This window comes from Sinocyclocheilus rhinocerous, unplaced genomic scaffold (genome assembly GCF_001515625.1).
Source record: "Sinocyclocheilus rhinocerous isolate Xijiao unplaced genomic scaffold, SAMN03320098_v1.1 scaffold749, whole genome shotgun sequence".
Classification (NCBI taxonomy): domain Eukaryota; kingdom Metazoa; phylum Chordata; class Actinopteri; order Cypriniformes; family Cyprinidae; genus Sinocyclocheilus; species Sinocyclocheilus rhinocerous.
Window position 1 is genome coordinate 779,162 of NW_015653466.1, and position 17,399 is coordinate 796,560.

The 17,399-nt window shown below is 38.4% G+C and overlaps 2 protein-coding genes across 3 annotated transcripts in view; both read right to left on the reverse strand.

Moving 5' to 3' along the window:
* LOC107715976 (ABC transporter G family member 20-like) overlaps window positions 1-15,563 on the reverse strand; it is a 34,210-nt gene extending 18,647 nt beyond the window's left edge. The window contains exons 1-9 of the mRNA XM_016522259.1: window positions 15,457-15,563; window positions 11,926-12,065; window positions 9,529-9,688; window positions 9,252-9,406; window positions 7,754-7,861; window positions 5,911-6,004; window positions 4,303-4,377; window positions 4,045-4,216; window positions 3,740-3,836 (exon numbers count right to left, since the gene is read on the reverse strand). Coding sequence (XP_016377745.1) covers window positions 3,740-3,836; window positions 4,045-4,216; window positions 4,303-4,377; window positions 5,911-6,004; window positions 7,754-7,861; window positions 9,252-9,406; window positions 9,529-9,688; window positions 11,926-12,065; window positions 15,457-15,513 — 1,058 coding nt within the window. The 5' untranslated portion in view covers window positions 15,514-15,563. The remainder of the gene's footprint in view (window positions 1-3,739; window positions 3,837-4,044; window positions 4,217-4,302; window positions 4,378-5,910; window positions 6,005-7,753; window positions 7,862-9,251; window positions 9,407-9,528; window positions 9,689-11,925; window positions 12,066-15,456) is intronic.
* A 983-nt stretch (window positions 15,564-16,546) lies between these two features.
* The window catches only part of LOC107715977 (aftiphilin-like), a 10,508-nt gene continuing 9,655 nt past the window's right edge, over window positions 16,547-17,399 (reverse strand). For both annotated transcript variants that reach the window (XM_016522262.1, XM_016522260.1), the window contains exons 8-9: window positions 17,262-17,380; window positions 16,547-17,096 (exon numbers count right to left, since the gene is read on the reverse strand). In XM_016522262.1, coding sequence (XP_016377748.1) covers window positions 16,964-17,096; window positions 17,262-17,380 — 252 coding nt within the window. In that variant the 3' untranslated portion in view covers window positions 16,547-16,963. The remainder of the gene's footprint in view (window positions 17,097-17,261; window positions 17,381-17,399) is intronic.

The following is a 17,399-nucleotide window of genomic DNA, read 5'->3' on the forward strand; positions in this document are numbered from 1 at the left end:
ATGGATTAGGCCATGATCCTGGATTCTTGCTGAACCAAAATTAGAGCGTAACAATTGCTGCGTCTCGCTGTGTTCTGCTCACAGCGAAGGAGAAAATGTTCTATAGTGCAGCTAAATGGTGCTGAATATTGGGATCATAACACCTAGTCCCATCATGCAAACTAAACTACCTGGTTAAACCAGTGACTGCTGTGAAAGGGCAGCTGACAACCAGGGAAAGACCTAGTGACAGCTAGGAAAGACTGCTGACTGGAGGGAATAGACCCTATCGGGGCTGGCATGGGATAGCTACCCATTCCGGCAGGATCCGTCACTACATAGTGCAGAGGGTCCACCCATCTTTGGCTATGAAAACCACAAGAAGAAGAATACCCCTGGAGTCTGCGAGAGCGGGGGCGCAAGATGACTCATGGACAGACCACACGGTAACAGACTTAGGAACGGAAATGACAATGAGCCAGGAGAACAGCACAACAGAGGTTGGAACTATAGGACTGACAGGACAAAAACTACAGAGATGCATCTGCGGCTGGGCGAAGATAACATCAGAGAAGGGTCTTAAAATCCATCAGGGCAGGAAGAAGTGCCTGAGAGAGCTTAGTGAGGGGCCTCGTATTGACCAATACTTCACCTCAGAGGTAGGGCAAATCAGTCGGGCCGACGGCGAGCGACGGTCGGGCTAGTTTGTTTGGTGTGTTCCACTCGTTGGCTCACGTCGGTGGCAGTTTGCCCGATTCAACATGTTTTAAATGTTACGTGATCTTTCCCAATCATTCTAATATGCAAAAGTTTTCATAACAACATGAGCCGCTTAAAATGATTAAAGTTGTCAACGTTACTGATATTTAAAATGGTAAGCAAGCACTGCTTTGTTTACGTTTTGTATATCTGCGTTTATCTCGTATATCTTTGTTTCGGTTTCTCCTTTTGAATGACGAATATATACTTTATTGATAGCTGCTGATATAGACAGTTAATTCCTCTCATGCATGCACAGAACGCACGTTAGTTTGCCGTCGGCTGTAGTCTGTGCGGTGTGTTCGAGCGCAGCTTTTTGGTCCAACGCTGCCGACGTGAGGCGACAACACCGTCGGCTTTCGTCGCCGCTAGTTCTTTGAAGTCGGCTTGGTGTGTCCTGGCCTTAAATCCTGCCACAACGAGTGGGAAACCATTGACACAGATCTCGTTCAGCTGCTAGAAGGCCTGAAAGGAGATGTAGAAGGGAAACTTGGGGGCGTATTACAGAAAGTCTCTTATCTTAGGTCTTAACTTAGGATGTGATATGTTAAATTAGGATTTTTCCGAAATTCGTATTACAGAAGCAAATCTTAACTTGATCTGGGATTCTTATCCTATCTTACAAAATCGTATCTTATTTCTAGTTAGAAAATCTTAAATTGCATTATCAAGCTCGACAATCCACTCTCAGGTCTGTTACCAAGCAACCAACACTGCGTGAGCTGCTGATGAGGTAAACAATGCTCCGTGACGCTTTTTTGGTCTCTGTAATGCTGGTTGCAGTTCCTGTGCTAACTGTAATATCATGTTGCGCGGCAGTCTGTAATTATTTATAATTGTTTTGTGATCAAAATGTAACATCTTCAGGGTCCTCCAAGAGTCTTTCTACCATTAAACATCCTCATTCTTCATTTTCAATTATTAATAAATGTAATACCATTGTTGGACAGCACAATTGTAAGCGGTTTTTCCGTTAGCTTTCAAATAAGTTTGAAGGTAGGACAGCTGTGGGGTTGTCCTAAAGTTAAGACAGTTTTTAGGATTTTTTGTCAAGTTAGGAGGTTTCTGTAATACAACTGTAATACTTGCAACGCTACGAAGAGCAGAAAGCTTGAGAAAGCAACGAAAGAAGAAGGAGCAAACCAGGACTACCTTCTATAGAGATCCTTACAAGTTCGTCAGTAGTCTCTTTAGCAAGGAGAAAACCGGTACCCTTAAAGTACCCATAGCGGATCTTGAGGAACACCTGAGAAAGACTTATTCTGACAATCAGAGGCACATGCCAATCTCCACTCCAAAAGACATGCCACCAATTCAACTGCCGGAGCACCAGATGGACATAAGGCCCCCAAAATGGTGCGAAGTTGAGAGTGCGGTAAAGCGGGCAAGATCAGCATCAGCCCCTGGACCCAACGGTATTCCATCCAAGCTCTACAATAATGCCCCAGGAGTTTTGAGGTACCTTTGGAGATTAATGATAGTGGCATGGAAAAAGCAGGTGATACCAAAAGCCTGGAGAAGGGTTGGAGGATTTTGATCCCCAAGGAAAAAAATTCGGCAACTATTGACCAGTTTCGTCAAATTAGCCTCCTGAATATGGAAGGTAAGATTTTCTTCAGCGTTGTGGCGCAGAGACTGTCAGCATTCCTGAAGAACAACAATGGCAATGGAGATCATAATTCAGGCATCCCGTTGGGTGGTTGGAGAGGAACGTTTGAAAAATGGGTTGCAGCTCCCTCCAATCAGGGCATAAATGGATGATATGACTACCATCACAATGACTAAAGCATGTACTAAGCAGCTGCTGGATAAGCTCCAGGAAAACATCAGATGGGCACAAATGGAGATTAAACCCGGAAAATCTCGCAGCATCTCCATTGTCAAAGGCCGACTTACTAAGGACAGGTTCTGTATAGCGGGAGAGCCCATACCAACGGTCATGAAAAAGCCCATCAAAAGCCTTGGACGTTGCTACACCGCAGACCTTAAAGACTCAAAACAGGTGGAACTACTCAGGCAAGAGACAGTCAGTGGACTCAAGAGAATCAATGGAACAGCTCTTCTGGGGAAGTTGAAGCTGTGGTGCTCCAATTTGGTTTGTTGCCATGGCTTATGTGGCCAATTTCCATATACAAGCTCAATTTATCTCACGCCAAGCACCTGGAGAGACTGGTGAGTACACAATTGAGGAAATGGACTGGGCTACCAAGATGCCTTAGCAGCATAGGGCTGTACGGCAATGGAGCTCTCTCTCTTCCTATTACAAGCCTTGTGGAGGAGTACAAATGCCCCAAAGTGAGGCTAGAGATGACACTTAAAGAATCCCACGATCCCTGTGTAAGAGATGCTGCTCCAACATTGGCGACAGGGAGGAAATGGAATCCAGTTACAGCAGTTGCTGATGCAAAAGAAAAAAAAAACGACTTTATTCAACAGCCTCCTCCGGCGTGACACATCTGACACAGAACAGCATACAATGTTTGCGTCCGCAAACTGCAGTTATCCATTTATTCAGTTTGCTTAATAGTAAGAAATAAAAAAATTGACCATTTTCAAAAAATATTTATAGCTGGGATCCCATTTGCTCCAATAGCAAAACAACAACAACAACAACAACAAACGGCGTGACACATCTGACACAGAACAGCATACAATGTTTGCGTCCTGCAGATATTCTCCAAAATGGCACCAGGGTGACGCGGGGGAGACGAATTGTTGAATAAAGTCGGGTTTTTTTTCCCTTGTGCGCACAAAAAGTATTCTCGTAGCTTCCTATAATTGCGGACGAACCACTGACTTTCCAAAAGTGGGGGAAAAAAATAAGAAGAATGTCAAATTTGCAGTCACAGCAACTAGTTGTTTGTAATTGAATGCCAAGTTAATATAACATATAGTGTTATAAATCTGTTACATTTTTAAAAAATGAAAAACGAAAAACTTCACATTAAAAATCACAGTCTGTCCAAAGGGTCCATAAATAGTTTGATTAGGACATCATTACCCTGGCATTCTCCTCATTCGAACCATCGTCTTGATCATCAGCGCTGCAATGTTACGCCATTTTGGTATGACGTGTCTTGCTCGCACTTTCCAGTCAGCTGCAGAGACACAAGAACATTTCAACTGCAAGCATCAGTCTAAATGGTGATCAAAAGATGCTATTCTAAATACATATTTTTAGGTACATTTATGAAACCAGTGACATTTTATGTCATTCTTGTACAAAAGAGAATTTCTGTTTGAGTTTTAGTTTAACTTTTGCATGCAGTATTTTAGAGTAAGTGAATTTCTCCCTCTTTGTTGTACCTTTATATTTGGGTATGTCTTCTGGTGTGCTCTTTCTCAGTATGGGCTCTCTGCTCTCATCTCTCATACTGTCTGGAGATGGGCTGCTGTCGATTAGACGGCCCTGAGGACTCTGTTTGGAGCCCATCTGATCAAAGTCCTCACAAAGTTGCAAGAACGCACTCTCTAATGTCTAATGCACACACATAGATGCAATTGAAAGATTAACCGAATAATTTTGCATGTATGTGCATATGAGATGTGTGTGTGTGTACCTACTGCTGCATTATGCTGCTTCATAACAGCATCTGGGGGACCTTCAGCTAACAATCGACCATTCCTCATCAAACCCACCTAAAGAGAGAGAAAAACAGAGTTTTTTTTTTTGCTCATATGGTGCTCTTTTATAGCTTAAAAGACCTAATGGTATAATGGCTTAAAAGGAATAGTTCACCCCAAAATGAAAATGTACTCATCCTCAGGCCATCCAGGATGTAGATGAGTTTGTTTGTTCAGTGTAATTGATTTGAAGAAATTTAGCATTACATCACTTGCTCACCAATGGATCCTCTGCAGTGAATGAGGGCATCAGAATGAGAGTCCAAACATCTGATAAAAACATCACAATAATCCACAAGTAAACTACATGACTCCAGTCCATCAATTTACGAAGTGAAAAGCTGTGTGTTTATAAGAAACAAATCCATCAGTAAGGCAATTTAACTTTAAACTGTAATTTCTGGCCAAAATATGATGGACTGGAGTCGTGTTGTGGATCATTGTGATGCTTTTATCAGCTGTTTGAACTCTCATTTTTTGACGACACCCATTCACTGTAGAATCCACTGGTAAGCAAGTGATGTAATACTATTTCTCCAAATCTGTTCCAATGAAGAAAAACTAATTTACATCTTAAATGGCCTGAGGATGTGAAATTCTTTATCAAATTTTCATTTTTGGGTGAACTATTACTTTAAGTTATTCATTCAAGTATAAATCAGTCTAAGATGATTCACTTGCAAATTTCCTCAAAGACAAAAAAAAATCTCATCTCATTACCTATGGATAGAGAATGAGAGAGACAGGGATGAGAGAAAAGGGTGCGTGGTATTGTTGTTTAAGGAATACTTCTCATATTTAGAAATTCACATCACTGTTCTGGGTTGGTGAGTGTACTGTACATAAGCATGTTGCGATTGTGTCTTTGGTGTCACTCTGTGTTGTTTGTGCATGTGACTCAAGAGTAATAAATCAACATTGATGTAGCAACTGTCTGGTTGACGCTACACAGTCACACAAAATGATGCGCTGCTTCAAACCAACAAACGTCATGCCCTCGAGCCAAACTGGTAGAACAACACTTTAAAGAGAAATAAAATTAAACAACAGAGTCAGGTGACTAAAATTGTTCCTGATTCTACTCCCGGAATCGGCTGTCTGACGTCTACCAGTGCCTTTTTTGACATAATATACAGTAATACCCATTAATTATTGCAGGTTTGTCAGTGGTCTCAATACCAGCAATATGAAACCATGAAAACACTAACCAGCATCTACTATAAAGAAAGACTGCTAATTCAAACATAAAAGCTCACCTTTTTGCCAAAAGCTAGTTTTAAGGTTATGTAATAGGCCACAGTACAAAGTACATTTGGCAAATGAATCACGACTATAATAAGGGATTACAGAAACAAATCTGTATGAGTAATGAGTAGAGTGGTTCATCTGTTCAAGAAACACCCACACCCAGAAATCTAAGAATGACTCCATTAAATCATGCACTTCTGTTTTATATCTTTACATTTAAACTGAGCATCTTTATATTTTAACTAAGAGTGGGAGTGAATTCTGGTACAGGTTTGTGGTCAGTTCAGGAAAGTATCTTACCGTATTGGCTTGTCTAGCTTCCTCAATGTAATGCGTTGTAATAATGACGGAAACCTGTCCTCCTCTTACAATGTCTACCAGGTGCTGCCATATCCTGTAGAAGTGGAGAGTTTGTTGCATGAGTGTGGTGCCTTTTTTTTTTAATGGGACTTTTGTCTTTATGAGATTTATATGTTTGCATTAGCATTCGGCTGATGCTTTTTTTTCTAAAGCAACCAACCTTTAATGCATATACTTTTATTAGTACCAACATTCCCTGGGAATCAAACCTGAAATGAATCCATAAAGCTAACATGTGACATGGGATAACACAAACTGTTACTAAGTGGAAAGTGTCAGGACAGAAAATACAAAATATTTCTATTTCAAATAAACACTGTTCTTTTTTACTTTTAATTCATCAAAGAATTTAGAAACAATATGTAATGTTTCCACAAAATGATTAAGCAGCACAATTTTTGATCAACATTTATAATAATTAGAAATGTTTCCTGAGTACCATATCAGCATATTAGATTTCTCAAGGATCATGTGACACTGAAGACTGGAGTAATGGCTGCTGAAAATTCAGCTTCACTACTAAAGGAATAAATTACATTTTAAAATATATTAAAATGGACAAGTTATTTCAATTTGTAGTATTTCTGTGTTTACTTTATTTTTGACAAATAAATGTAGCCTTGATGAGCACAACAGACTTCTTTTAAAAGCATTAAAAAAATCTTACTGACCCCAAACTTTTAAACAGTAGTGTGTGTGTGGTAAATGAACACTCTTAGCATACACAATGCATAGGTTAGTATCTTACAAAGCAAAGCACCCCAAAATGGTTGAAGGCTTAGACAGGCTTGGCCAATAGTCTGTTGTGTAAGAGGATTTCAGCAGGGTTCAACAGGGTCTGACTGGCACCCATGTGATCTCAGCAGAAATATCTAAATATCTAAAATCTAAAATAAATTTCTAAACAATAAAACATTCTGAAGTATTAAAGCCACTGATATCAGAGGGCTGTGGTTATGAAAGTTTCTAGTTTTCATCACATATCTGCATCTATGTTCTGCCCAGTAATTGCTGCATCATATATAAAAATGTGACACAGTGACCCTCTTTTTACCCATATACTGTAGACTCATTCCTTTCATGGCTACTTCTCCGTCTACATGTTCTTTACTTCCTTTTGTTCATGAATTAATCAAACTCAAGAATAAATGTAGATTGTCTCTGAGAATTTACAGCATAAAGCTTATTTTCTTGAAAAGTTTATAATGAGTTGGAATCTTGAGCCTATAGAACGCAGGATAATCCTCAGCAAGTCACATACTCAGGATGCACTCGCATGGAAAGATCAAACAAAGGCATGCAAAAGAGTCCACTGGGATTTGTTTGCCCATTATGCATTGTGAAAGATCTTCATACTACAAATCCACTGAGGAAAGTCTTTGAAAAGGCTACTTAAATAATTATAATATTTGAAACGAACAAGTGAACAAGTTAATGAAATGAACTTCAAGGTGTTAAAGTCTAGGTTTCAGCCTGCAGTGAAACACAAAATATTAGGAAAGCTTAAGAGGAAAGTTACGGCACAGTTATGAATGTAAGCTAAAATGTTAAGTTGAGATGTCTGAGAGAGGGAGAGAGAGAAAGAGAAAGGAGTGGTGCAAGGCAAAAACCTCATGCTTCTAGAATGCAGAACAAGGTTCATCCACAAACACATAAATGGGAGAGACAGACTGGTAGTGCTGGTATTAGTACGAATGCATTAGAAGCTTAGTAAAGGTGATGGGAAGATGCTGTGGAAGGTAAAGACAGATGAATACTGGAGATAGAGGTATGTTGTGCATACTTGGCCCGCAAAACAGGGTCCACTCCCACAGTGGGCTCATCCAGGATCAAAAGTTGTGGGTTCTGAAGCAGAGCAGCTCCAAGTGAGACACGCCGCCGCTGGCCTCCACTGAACAAAGTGAATAAATGTACGTAAATAGTCAGTTATGAACTTTCATTAAAAAAAATACAAATAAATTAAGTCAAAGTGTTATTTGTCAAATGTGCAACAACATTGCAGACACCTATGGAAGCCCATTTACGCCACTGAATAAAAAATTACAAAAGGTAATTGCAAAAAAATATTAAAATAAAATTAATAAAAGAAATAAATTACCACAAAAAATAGATAAAAGAAATGGTAATATATAAATAATAAGTAGTAAAGATAAGCAAAAAATATAATAATATAAAATATAAGCAATAAAAAAAAATAAAATAAAATACTAAGTCATAAAGTATTCTGTTCTCATGATTTAATTAATGGTCTATAGTTTTCTATGGATTTTATTTAGCTAAAACTGATGTGTGGAGCAATAGACTGTGAATAGTGTTCACTTTAACCACAAAATTAGTTTTTATAAACAATATTTGGCAAAGGAAATGCTTCTTATTACTAACAAATTTTGCAGCCAACTATTACGCTAAACATTAATTATTTAAATGATCATTGGAGAATCACAAGGTATCCCAGGATTTACCACAACTCCACTAACCCAACCCAACTTAACTAACCCAATCTGTAAAGGAGAAATTGACTAGTTTGATCTCTAAGACCTTCAGGGCCATTGTCTTATTTTTCAGATGGATGAGCCCTGCCTAGAGCCAGCTCATCACTGTAAAAACAAAAACAGACAAACTACATCTAGAGGACGACAGGACACTAGATGCCTTTCTGCAATGAACTAAAAGTCTCATGCTTCACATTCCTTGGCCTTAATGAAGTCAATCTCCTCTGTGTATAAAATAATCATAATAATAAACCTTATTTTCTACAAACACACACAACAGTCATAAATAGTACTGGGGAATCTGTCACTTCATCTGCCAATATGACCTCTATGTCAGATATCAAACAAACGTCAATAAACATTTCTTTACCCATTCATTCAGATGTCCATATAAAACCCATTGTAGTCACATGACTATTTGACCCCTAGAAGGCCTCTATAGATGAAGTGTGAGAACTTTCAGAACAGAGCTCATTTTGTTTTATCCTCCTCTCTGTCTCTTTCAGAATTCTGTCATCCTTTACTCAGCCTCATTTTGTTTCAAAGCCATTCATTTCAAACCCCCAAAATATGATTTCCTTTCTTCTGTGAAACACAAAACTTAAATTTCCGTCGGTTTCTCACAAATAGCTGTTGTAACACTTCAGAATACTCACATGGTTTGGAACAACATGAGGGTGCATAAATGATGACAGAATTTTCATTTCTAGGTCAACTATACATTTGAAAAAAAAAATCACTGCAATGATCATTGCAAAAAGTCATGAATGAAATGAAAAATCATTCTACCTGAGATTTCTCACAAGGCTGTTTTTCTGTGGCAGGCCTAGGAAATCAATGAGGAAATTCATCCTGGTTTCTGTTTCTTTAGACAAAAGGCCATGAATTCGACCGTAAAACCATAGTGTGTTGCTGATAGTGAACTCATTGTACAGAGCTATGTCCTGAAGGCAGAGAGAATGAAAAAAGAAAGAGGAAAAATATATGAAACTCAAGAGGATTCACTTATCGCAATAATCATACACGAGGCGTTATGGGTGAACACCAGCCTCTACTAATCTTTCACCTGTGGCATGTATCCCACCATCCTTCCTGGCACTTCATGTCCTGGGAAAGCGGGTGGTTTCCCCAGCACTGTGATATGACCATGTGATATCTTTAGAGTTCCCACAATGCATTTCAGCAACGTAGTCTTCCCACAGCCACTTGGCCCCAGCAGCCCATAACTAAGGACAGGAAACAAACATAATCATAGATCCAGTCAATCCTCCACAGAGCACATCTAGTACAATGAGTAATTCAAATCCTATTTAAATTCAAAATTTCAATTTTAATATTTAAATTCAAATTAATCAAAAGTGAGAGTAAAGACATTTATAATGTCACAAAATATTTATATTTGAACTAAATGCTGTTCTTTTTAACTATATATTCAAAAGAAGCCTGGAAAAAAGTATCACCGTTTTCACAAAAATGTTCAGAAGCACATTGATGATATTAATAAAATATATATATTTCTTGAGCACCAAATCAGCATATTAGAATGATTTCTGGAGTACTGGAAGACTGGATTAATGACTACTGAAGATTCAGCTTTGCCATCACAGGAATAAATTAAATTTTAAATATTAAAACAGAAAATGGTTATTTTATAGTATTACTGTTTTTACTGTATTTTATCAAAAATCTATGATCTGTATGATCATATAAATGCAGCCTTACACAGCCAGGATTTAAATTTTCTGGGGAGTCCGGACCTATTGGTTTTCTTCAACCACTCTTCGGTTTGCTTTACAGCATCTGCAACTTTGGCACCATCTTTCAGTGATGCACAGAACCTTTATAGGGCTGTCCTCAATGGATGGAATGATCTCGCATTTAAACTTGGAGGCCAAAATTGCTTGTGACTCTGCCCTTCCTGATCAACATTTCTGGACTTCCTAGCCTTTAAATGACAACCTTGCCCAAGTGGCTACGTTGTCCAGGGTTTCCAGTACCCACCTCACTTGAGCATGCATCACAGTTGTTATTGTTAGGTCATCCATAAAACCCTGCAGCACTGGCTGAATAACACCTGACTCCAGGACGGGTTATGCCTTCAGATGCTGTTATTAGAAGGTTCATGCCCATGATAAAGAGGGTAGGGGAAATGCTATATCCCGTTGGGATTCCCTTCTGGAGATCCTGCCAGTTGACTTCAGTTTGATCCCACCTAGATAGCTGGTGATCATATCTTGAATAGCAACTGGGATGTGGTAATAGTCAAGTACAAGCTGGATGAGGTCATGTGGAATAGATCCATAAGCATTCGCTAGATCCAACCAGACCACTGTTAGATCGCCTTTCTTCTGTTTGGCCTCCCGGATCAACTGGCTGATCATTGATGTGTGCTTCAGACAGCCTGAAAAGCCCAGGATTGGACTTGTATTGAAGGAATGGAATGGAAGGAATAGAAGTATTGATGTGATTATTCTGCATCATGTAGGTGGTCAACCTTCTAGCAAGCACAGAGAAGAAAACTTTGCATTCCACACTCAGGAGGGAGATTGACTTAGACAAGTTACACTGAGCGATTCTGGAGGAACCCTCTTCTTTTGGGATAAAACATCCCTCTGCCAGCTTCCAGCTTGCTGGAATTGACCCTTTGGCCCAGATCTTCCTCAAAATCTTCCACAACCTTTGCAGAAGTTTCAGGCTTTTCTTGTATACCTTATATGGTATACTACTTGGACCTGGGGCACCTGAAGCTTTGGCTCTTTTGATGATGTCTTGGATTTCCTGCCTATAGTCAGCACCTTCCCATTCAGTTTTTTTGGTCTACAGATGTTCTCATCTCTGCAGAGGTCTTCATGAGCTTCTTTTAGGAATTCCTCTACTTCCTCCCTCGCGCTGGTTAATATGCCAGGCTTGGGCTGGCTTGGAAGTGTCCTTGTGAAACCATATGGGTCTTTTACAAACTGTGCTCGCCAAATAGTTCTTTGGCAAGGTTGTATGTGATAGTTGTGAGCGAGTCAGTTTTTCTGTGGACTGGGCCCGTTAGAGCTGCTTCCAGACATTATTTTAGAAAAAGGAAACAAAGACACTTAAATATTTTAAAACATCGATCTGATAAGACTTATCAGCATATAGCAGATCATAAACAGATGATAAGAGGACAGATAGTCAGACCTATAGTGATAATTGTGATATATATAGTAAATAAAAGGACATTCAAGCTGCCACTGCAATAGCATCACAACATCACATTCACAGATCAAAGGCCAGGTGTTAGATTCTCTAGCCCCTCAGTATGGAGTATTTTAGAGGTTTGTTGTGCTACTAGTGCAGAAAACCTAAGGGATGTGGCAGGGACATGTCACATGAATATCAGGTCAGCATTTAGGCATGTTTTCTTGCTTAAAGTGAGCATTCAAGATTGGTGTAGCTTGAAAACACATTTAGAAAGCCAAAATTGTGGACTCACATTTGGCCCTGAGGCACTGTCAGATTGAGATTGTTGAGGACTTTAAGTTTCCCATATGAACGACACACATCACGACAGTGGATTGCAGCGCTGCAACTCCCGGCCTCCAAGTCAGTCTTCATAGTACTGCTTTCCAAGTGCTACATATAAAAAAAATTAAATCAACTCAAAATAAATATTTCAACCACAGTAGAAAAAAATACATGCATCCAAATCAGCTTTAAAAATGTAAAGAAACAAAAATTAAACAGGAGACATTTACATTTGTTTCAAACAAATTCTGCTTAGACCCTGAAAAGTGTTAAAGGAAATGTCTTTGTTGTGTTGTCTATAACAACGTCACATACGACTTACATTGTTAACACAAAACAAAATATGATGCCTTATTTGTGATCCTTATATTTGTTTCTTAGCAACAGCTCAGATTCTGTAACTGAGTATCCTCTATACCAGGGTTGGCGAACTCCGGTCCTGGAGAGCCGCAGCCCTGCAGAGTTCAGCTCCAACCCTAATGAAAACTCACCTGCCTGTAGCTTCCTAGTAACCGTTCAGACCTTGATTAGCTTGTTCAGGTGTGTTTGATTAGGGTTGAAGCAAAACTCTGCAGGGCTGCGGCTCTCCAGGACCGACGTTCGCCACCCCTGCTCTATACCGATGGAGCAAACTGGGACATCAGAACTGTAATCTGTAATCTCTCCTTCCTTCCACAGAATCTGTCATTCTCGCTCAATCTCTGCACACTTAATCCCACAGTTTCATCACAAAACACACACAAACACTATCAAGATCTCTAATCCTTGCATTAAGACTCTCCTGGAGAAAGGAAGACTGATGACGAAGATTTGAGCATATCTGATCAGAACCAGGGTATCTGCAGGATTTTTTAAATCAAATTTAAGACTTTTTAAAGACCTTTTTTAAGACCTGCACAAATAAAATTAATACCACATGAGCGGGCTAGGGCAATGTCTATGTTAACATTAAACTGTAAAATGACTGTAAAAACATGATTTACAGTTCAGATACAGGTTTTCACAAAACAAAAACTTTTATAAAATGATAAACTTCACATTTCAACCTTTAAATCATTTATAAGAAAAGAGTCAAAAGTGTCAATTATTATATTAATTTAAACAATTATTATCAGTCAGTTAGATTAATTTAATAGTATTAAAATATTTCTTAGTATCTTAATTGTTTGGATTTTTACAATGCTTTAGCATTAGCTTCTTGTCGATCCACCGGTTCACATTTATTACTGCGTTTGCTGGGTAAAAATATAACAGCAGACTGGCTTACTGAAAATGCTAATTCATTTTCTGCCAGCAGGGGGCACTTTCGGAACGGCAGAAAAAAAGCGGTTTCCCCGGTAACCGCAGTACACCTGACATGCAGCGCTCATATTTATTGAAATCATAGCCTTTCAAAGTTTAATCATAAAGCTATAAGCCAATAGCAATTCTTGTCATTCTGTCCCCAAATTTAAGACCTCTTGAAATCATAATTAAGAATTTCTTGTACCATTTAAGACTTTTTATGGCCTTAAATTTGACACAACTAAAGGCCCGTTCACACCAACGACGATAACTATAAAGATAACGATAAATATATAGTTCAAAAAATCGTTCTCAATATTAAAGAATAGCAGAGTCCACACCACAACTATAACGATAAAGAAATGATATCGTTGGAATCACATTCAAAACTAATTTTTTCCAGCTGATGAACGATAAAAAAATTGACAGCCAATCAGAATCCATCCTGCTAATATTTTTTAGAATTTTTAAGACCCGCTGAAACCCTAAGTAATCAATGTTAACTGGTGTTTTATTATTATCATAAAATTATTCAAAAATACACTAAGAAATGCATTTTGAAAATGACTATATACCGATATGAAGAACACGTTTCCAGATTCTGAATTAAAATTATTTTAATAAATAAATAAAAAATGTCAAAAATGTTTTGGTGATGTAACTGTCTGGAGACTGTCTTTTTAAAAGGCTGAAATTCTGACCTGTAGTTTGACAATCTTTTTATTATTATTTCTAGAAAGAACAAAACACGTATTTTAAAGTTATAGCCTACTTTTTATCATCTTGGACATCTTTAATTGTCATAATTGTTTAAACCTCACTCAGAATATTTAAGGTGATTTAAGGAGCCAACGTGGAAATCAGCTGACAATTTCGTTACTACACAGTCATTTTGAGCAGCTGAACTGGCTTGGTTTTCAATTTCTTCATTGTTTTGGAGGAAGCGCCTCCCTCTGTTTGGGTCCTTCAGACAAACTTTCAAACTACTTACCTATTTGTTATTTCATGACAGGTGCAGCGATGCGCAGCGTTTATAACCGCCGGCTACAGGCTGACAGTAGTAGCGAGTGTTATTTGTCTCTTCTATTGTCTCTTCTTGTACCGACAAGACACGCCCCCTGAGCGGTCGGCCTCCCCTCACTAACCAATCCGATTCTGAGAAGCCATACAGAAGCAATCTGTGATTGGGCAGTTGAGAAGTCGCTCAAATAGCCATAGCGCTCATAGCAAAAGTGGTACAGCAAAGAGCAGCGTTGTCGGAATACAGGTGGGGAAAATAACGAAGTCTCCATGCTGCATTTCTACAGACACATGCAGCAAACACCTTAAAGAAAGCAATCCATCGGTGATAACAACTTACAATTACAACAAAGAGTTTTCTTAGTTGAAACGGTTTGTTGAAATTGTTCACTGCTTCTTAGTGATGGGGAGTCTGATTCATTTTCGCGACTCGGTTCTTTTGAACAGTTCGTTTTAAATAACTGGTTCAAAACCCGATTCACAAATTCTTTTGCACCCTGCCGCAATTACGCCATCGCGTGGCATATTTATACGCTCTTAAGAGCCCCAATAAAGTAGTTATATATAGGCACAAAAATCTGTTTATTACTTTTTAATTATGCTGTGTAAGGGTGTTTGTTTTGGTTTAATGTGTCCCATATCAATTTGTTGCATGATTCAGCGTATAAAATATAAAGTAATTTAGAACCTAAATATAATTTGCACTTAAAATAAATAAATTTTAAAACTATTTTACACCTCTTGGTTGAATTAGTTTTTGGTCGTTAAGATAAAATACTATAACTGTGTTTCTTATCTGTGATGATAAGCCATCATTCATATAATTTTACTTTCATTTTACCGTCTTTTTAATTTAGTTCAGCCGATTCAATTAAAAGATCCGGCTCAAAAGAACGAGTCGCACGGTCATCTCTTGTTACATTCCGGTTCTGCGTCATGGGGAGACACTGCAGCAGTAGACCAATCCGTCTTCTGCTCTCCACATCTATCTAAACCTAACAAACATGCACGAACGCCTGTCGAAAATCGCAGTTAATGACTGCTTTCTATAGGATTCGAGTCTCAAAAAGAGACCGGCATCAAAACATAACGTAGCCTACATTACATCGTTTGCACGTTGACACATCGTATCCACTCATGCAGACTCGGAGTAAAATGTAAACATACAAATTAAGAAAAAAACACAATAACTCACTTTTTGCTCCATCTCCGTGCCTTTGTCAGGCGTTTCCTCGGTTCCATTACCGGACATGATTACCGGGCCGGGGATCGAGATGCTGCCGGTGAGGAGCTGCGCTCGGCTCGGTGCGCGCAGATGAGCCGTTTAACTCATTCTGCTCCAGATCAGAGTTTAACTGCATGTTATATACTGCAGAGTTTAACTGCAAGTAAACAGGCGTTCTCTGCAAGTTAAACAGCATTACATATTATTCTGATCACCTGTCTGTGCGTCTTTTGGAGCGTCTTATTCAGACAACTGTGATTGCGCAACAATCTAGGTCGTTTCCCTCTGGGGGAGAAAATCACTCTCGAGTATAAACATGTTTATTTGCATGAAACATAGATACGCATAACAAATATGGGAGAGAGGGGAAACGAAAAGATAAGTCATATATCTAAAGATTAAACTGATATAGTAGCACTAATGTGAACATACAGGAGAAAAGAACAGAAAACATATAAACAGCAACTCCGTCCGGATAGACAATTCACCAGAGTGAGCAGATCTTAAACGCTGAAAACCATCCAAAAAGAATACTATTTTTGTGCCTTTTTATTGTTGTTAAACTTTAAACTACAATGTAAAACAGAAGACAAAGACACTACTTCCTTTACACACTCTTTTCCTCACAGAAACGGTACAAACCATCTTTTCTTGAAGATGTCATACTGCTGTCATTTTCATATTATATCCGATTGTGCGAAAGCTCCACCTTAAAAATAATACAGTGACAAGACATTAATAAGACAAACAACCAAAACAAGCAGACATGCAGAAAGAAGCAGTTCCCTAATTTAAATTATCAAAACTGCATTATAATATAGTCTTTTCTCCTGTGCTTGTCAGTTGTGGTAAAACAAAATAAATAAAACAACAACTGAAAGTAAAAAGGAAAGGATGGTTAGAAGATAAAGGTGAACAACGACCTAAAAACAGGTAGTTACATATCAATTAAAGAAAGCACTGAACTGAATGAAATTTAAAACAATACAGAGAAATAAAAAGAAAAAAGCACATATAATACATATATATATATATATATATATATATGCAACCAGGGGTCAGTATTCATTTACAGTCTCTGGTTTCAAGTAGTAAAATGTGCAATTCTGCATTTCACCTCATTGAAAGTAACTCCCATTTTCACAAACAGCACTCAAAAATAAAACCATAACAAACAAGTCATATATCATACATAAAAGGTGAATATGCTATTCTAAATACTGTGTATATAAAAGATGAAGTGTCTTTACTGCTAAAGAAAAATAATCAGAAACATTTTCACATATTCCAGGACAATTCAATCCAGTTAAAAAAAAAAATTAACAACTGTGGAAGTGAAGAAATAGGCAACTTTTAAAAGATTCCATTTTTATATTAAATGTGATTTTTTTTTATGGAACAAACAGTGACTTGAGCTGTTTTTGGAACCGTCAATGAATGATGAGGCCGCAAGGTGATTGACTGATGCCATGTTCGGTTATATGTGATTGGCTGCTGGAGTTAGGATGGAGGGGAACATTAGGACCCTGGCCTGCATGAAGGACAGGTCAGGGAGAAGAGAGATGACCTTTGCTGCTTCTTCGCTTATCTTTTCATCTCTTTCTGGCTTCCTGTCAAACACGCAGAAAGAATGAGCATTTTCTCAGTAATTGCAGCAGAGTCACACCCTATTTTGATCTTTCTAAACCTCTCTACCTGTAAAGTAGCCATGTAGTTGTGCTCATCATGTTAAGGCATATTAAAAGTGTATGTATTCATGCATGCACATGTCTAACCTGGCCGTTGTTCTGGTTTTCTCCATAGACTCCATAAGTTTTGTAAATGCATCTGCACTGTTGCGACCACTGGTGTTCTCCATTTTAGCTGTAGTCAGTTCATATATCTCTGGATCAACCAACAAATAAACAGAAATA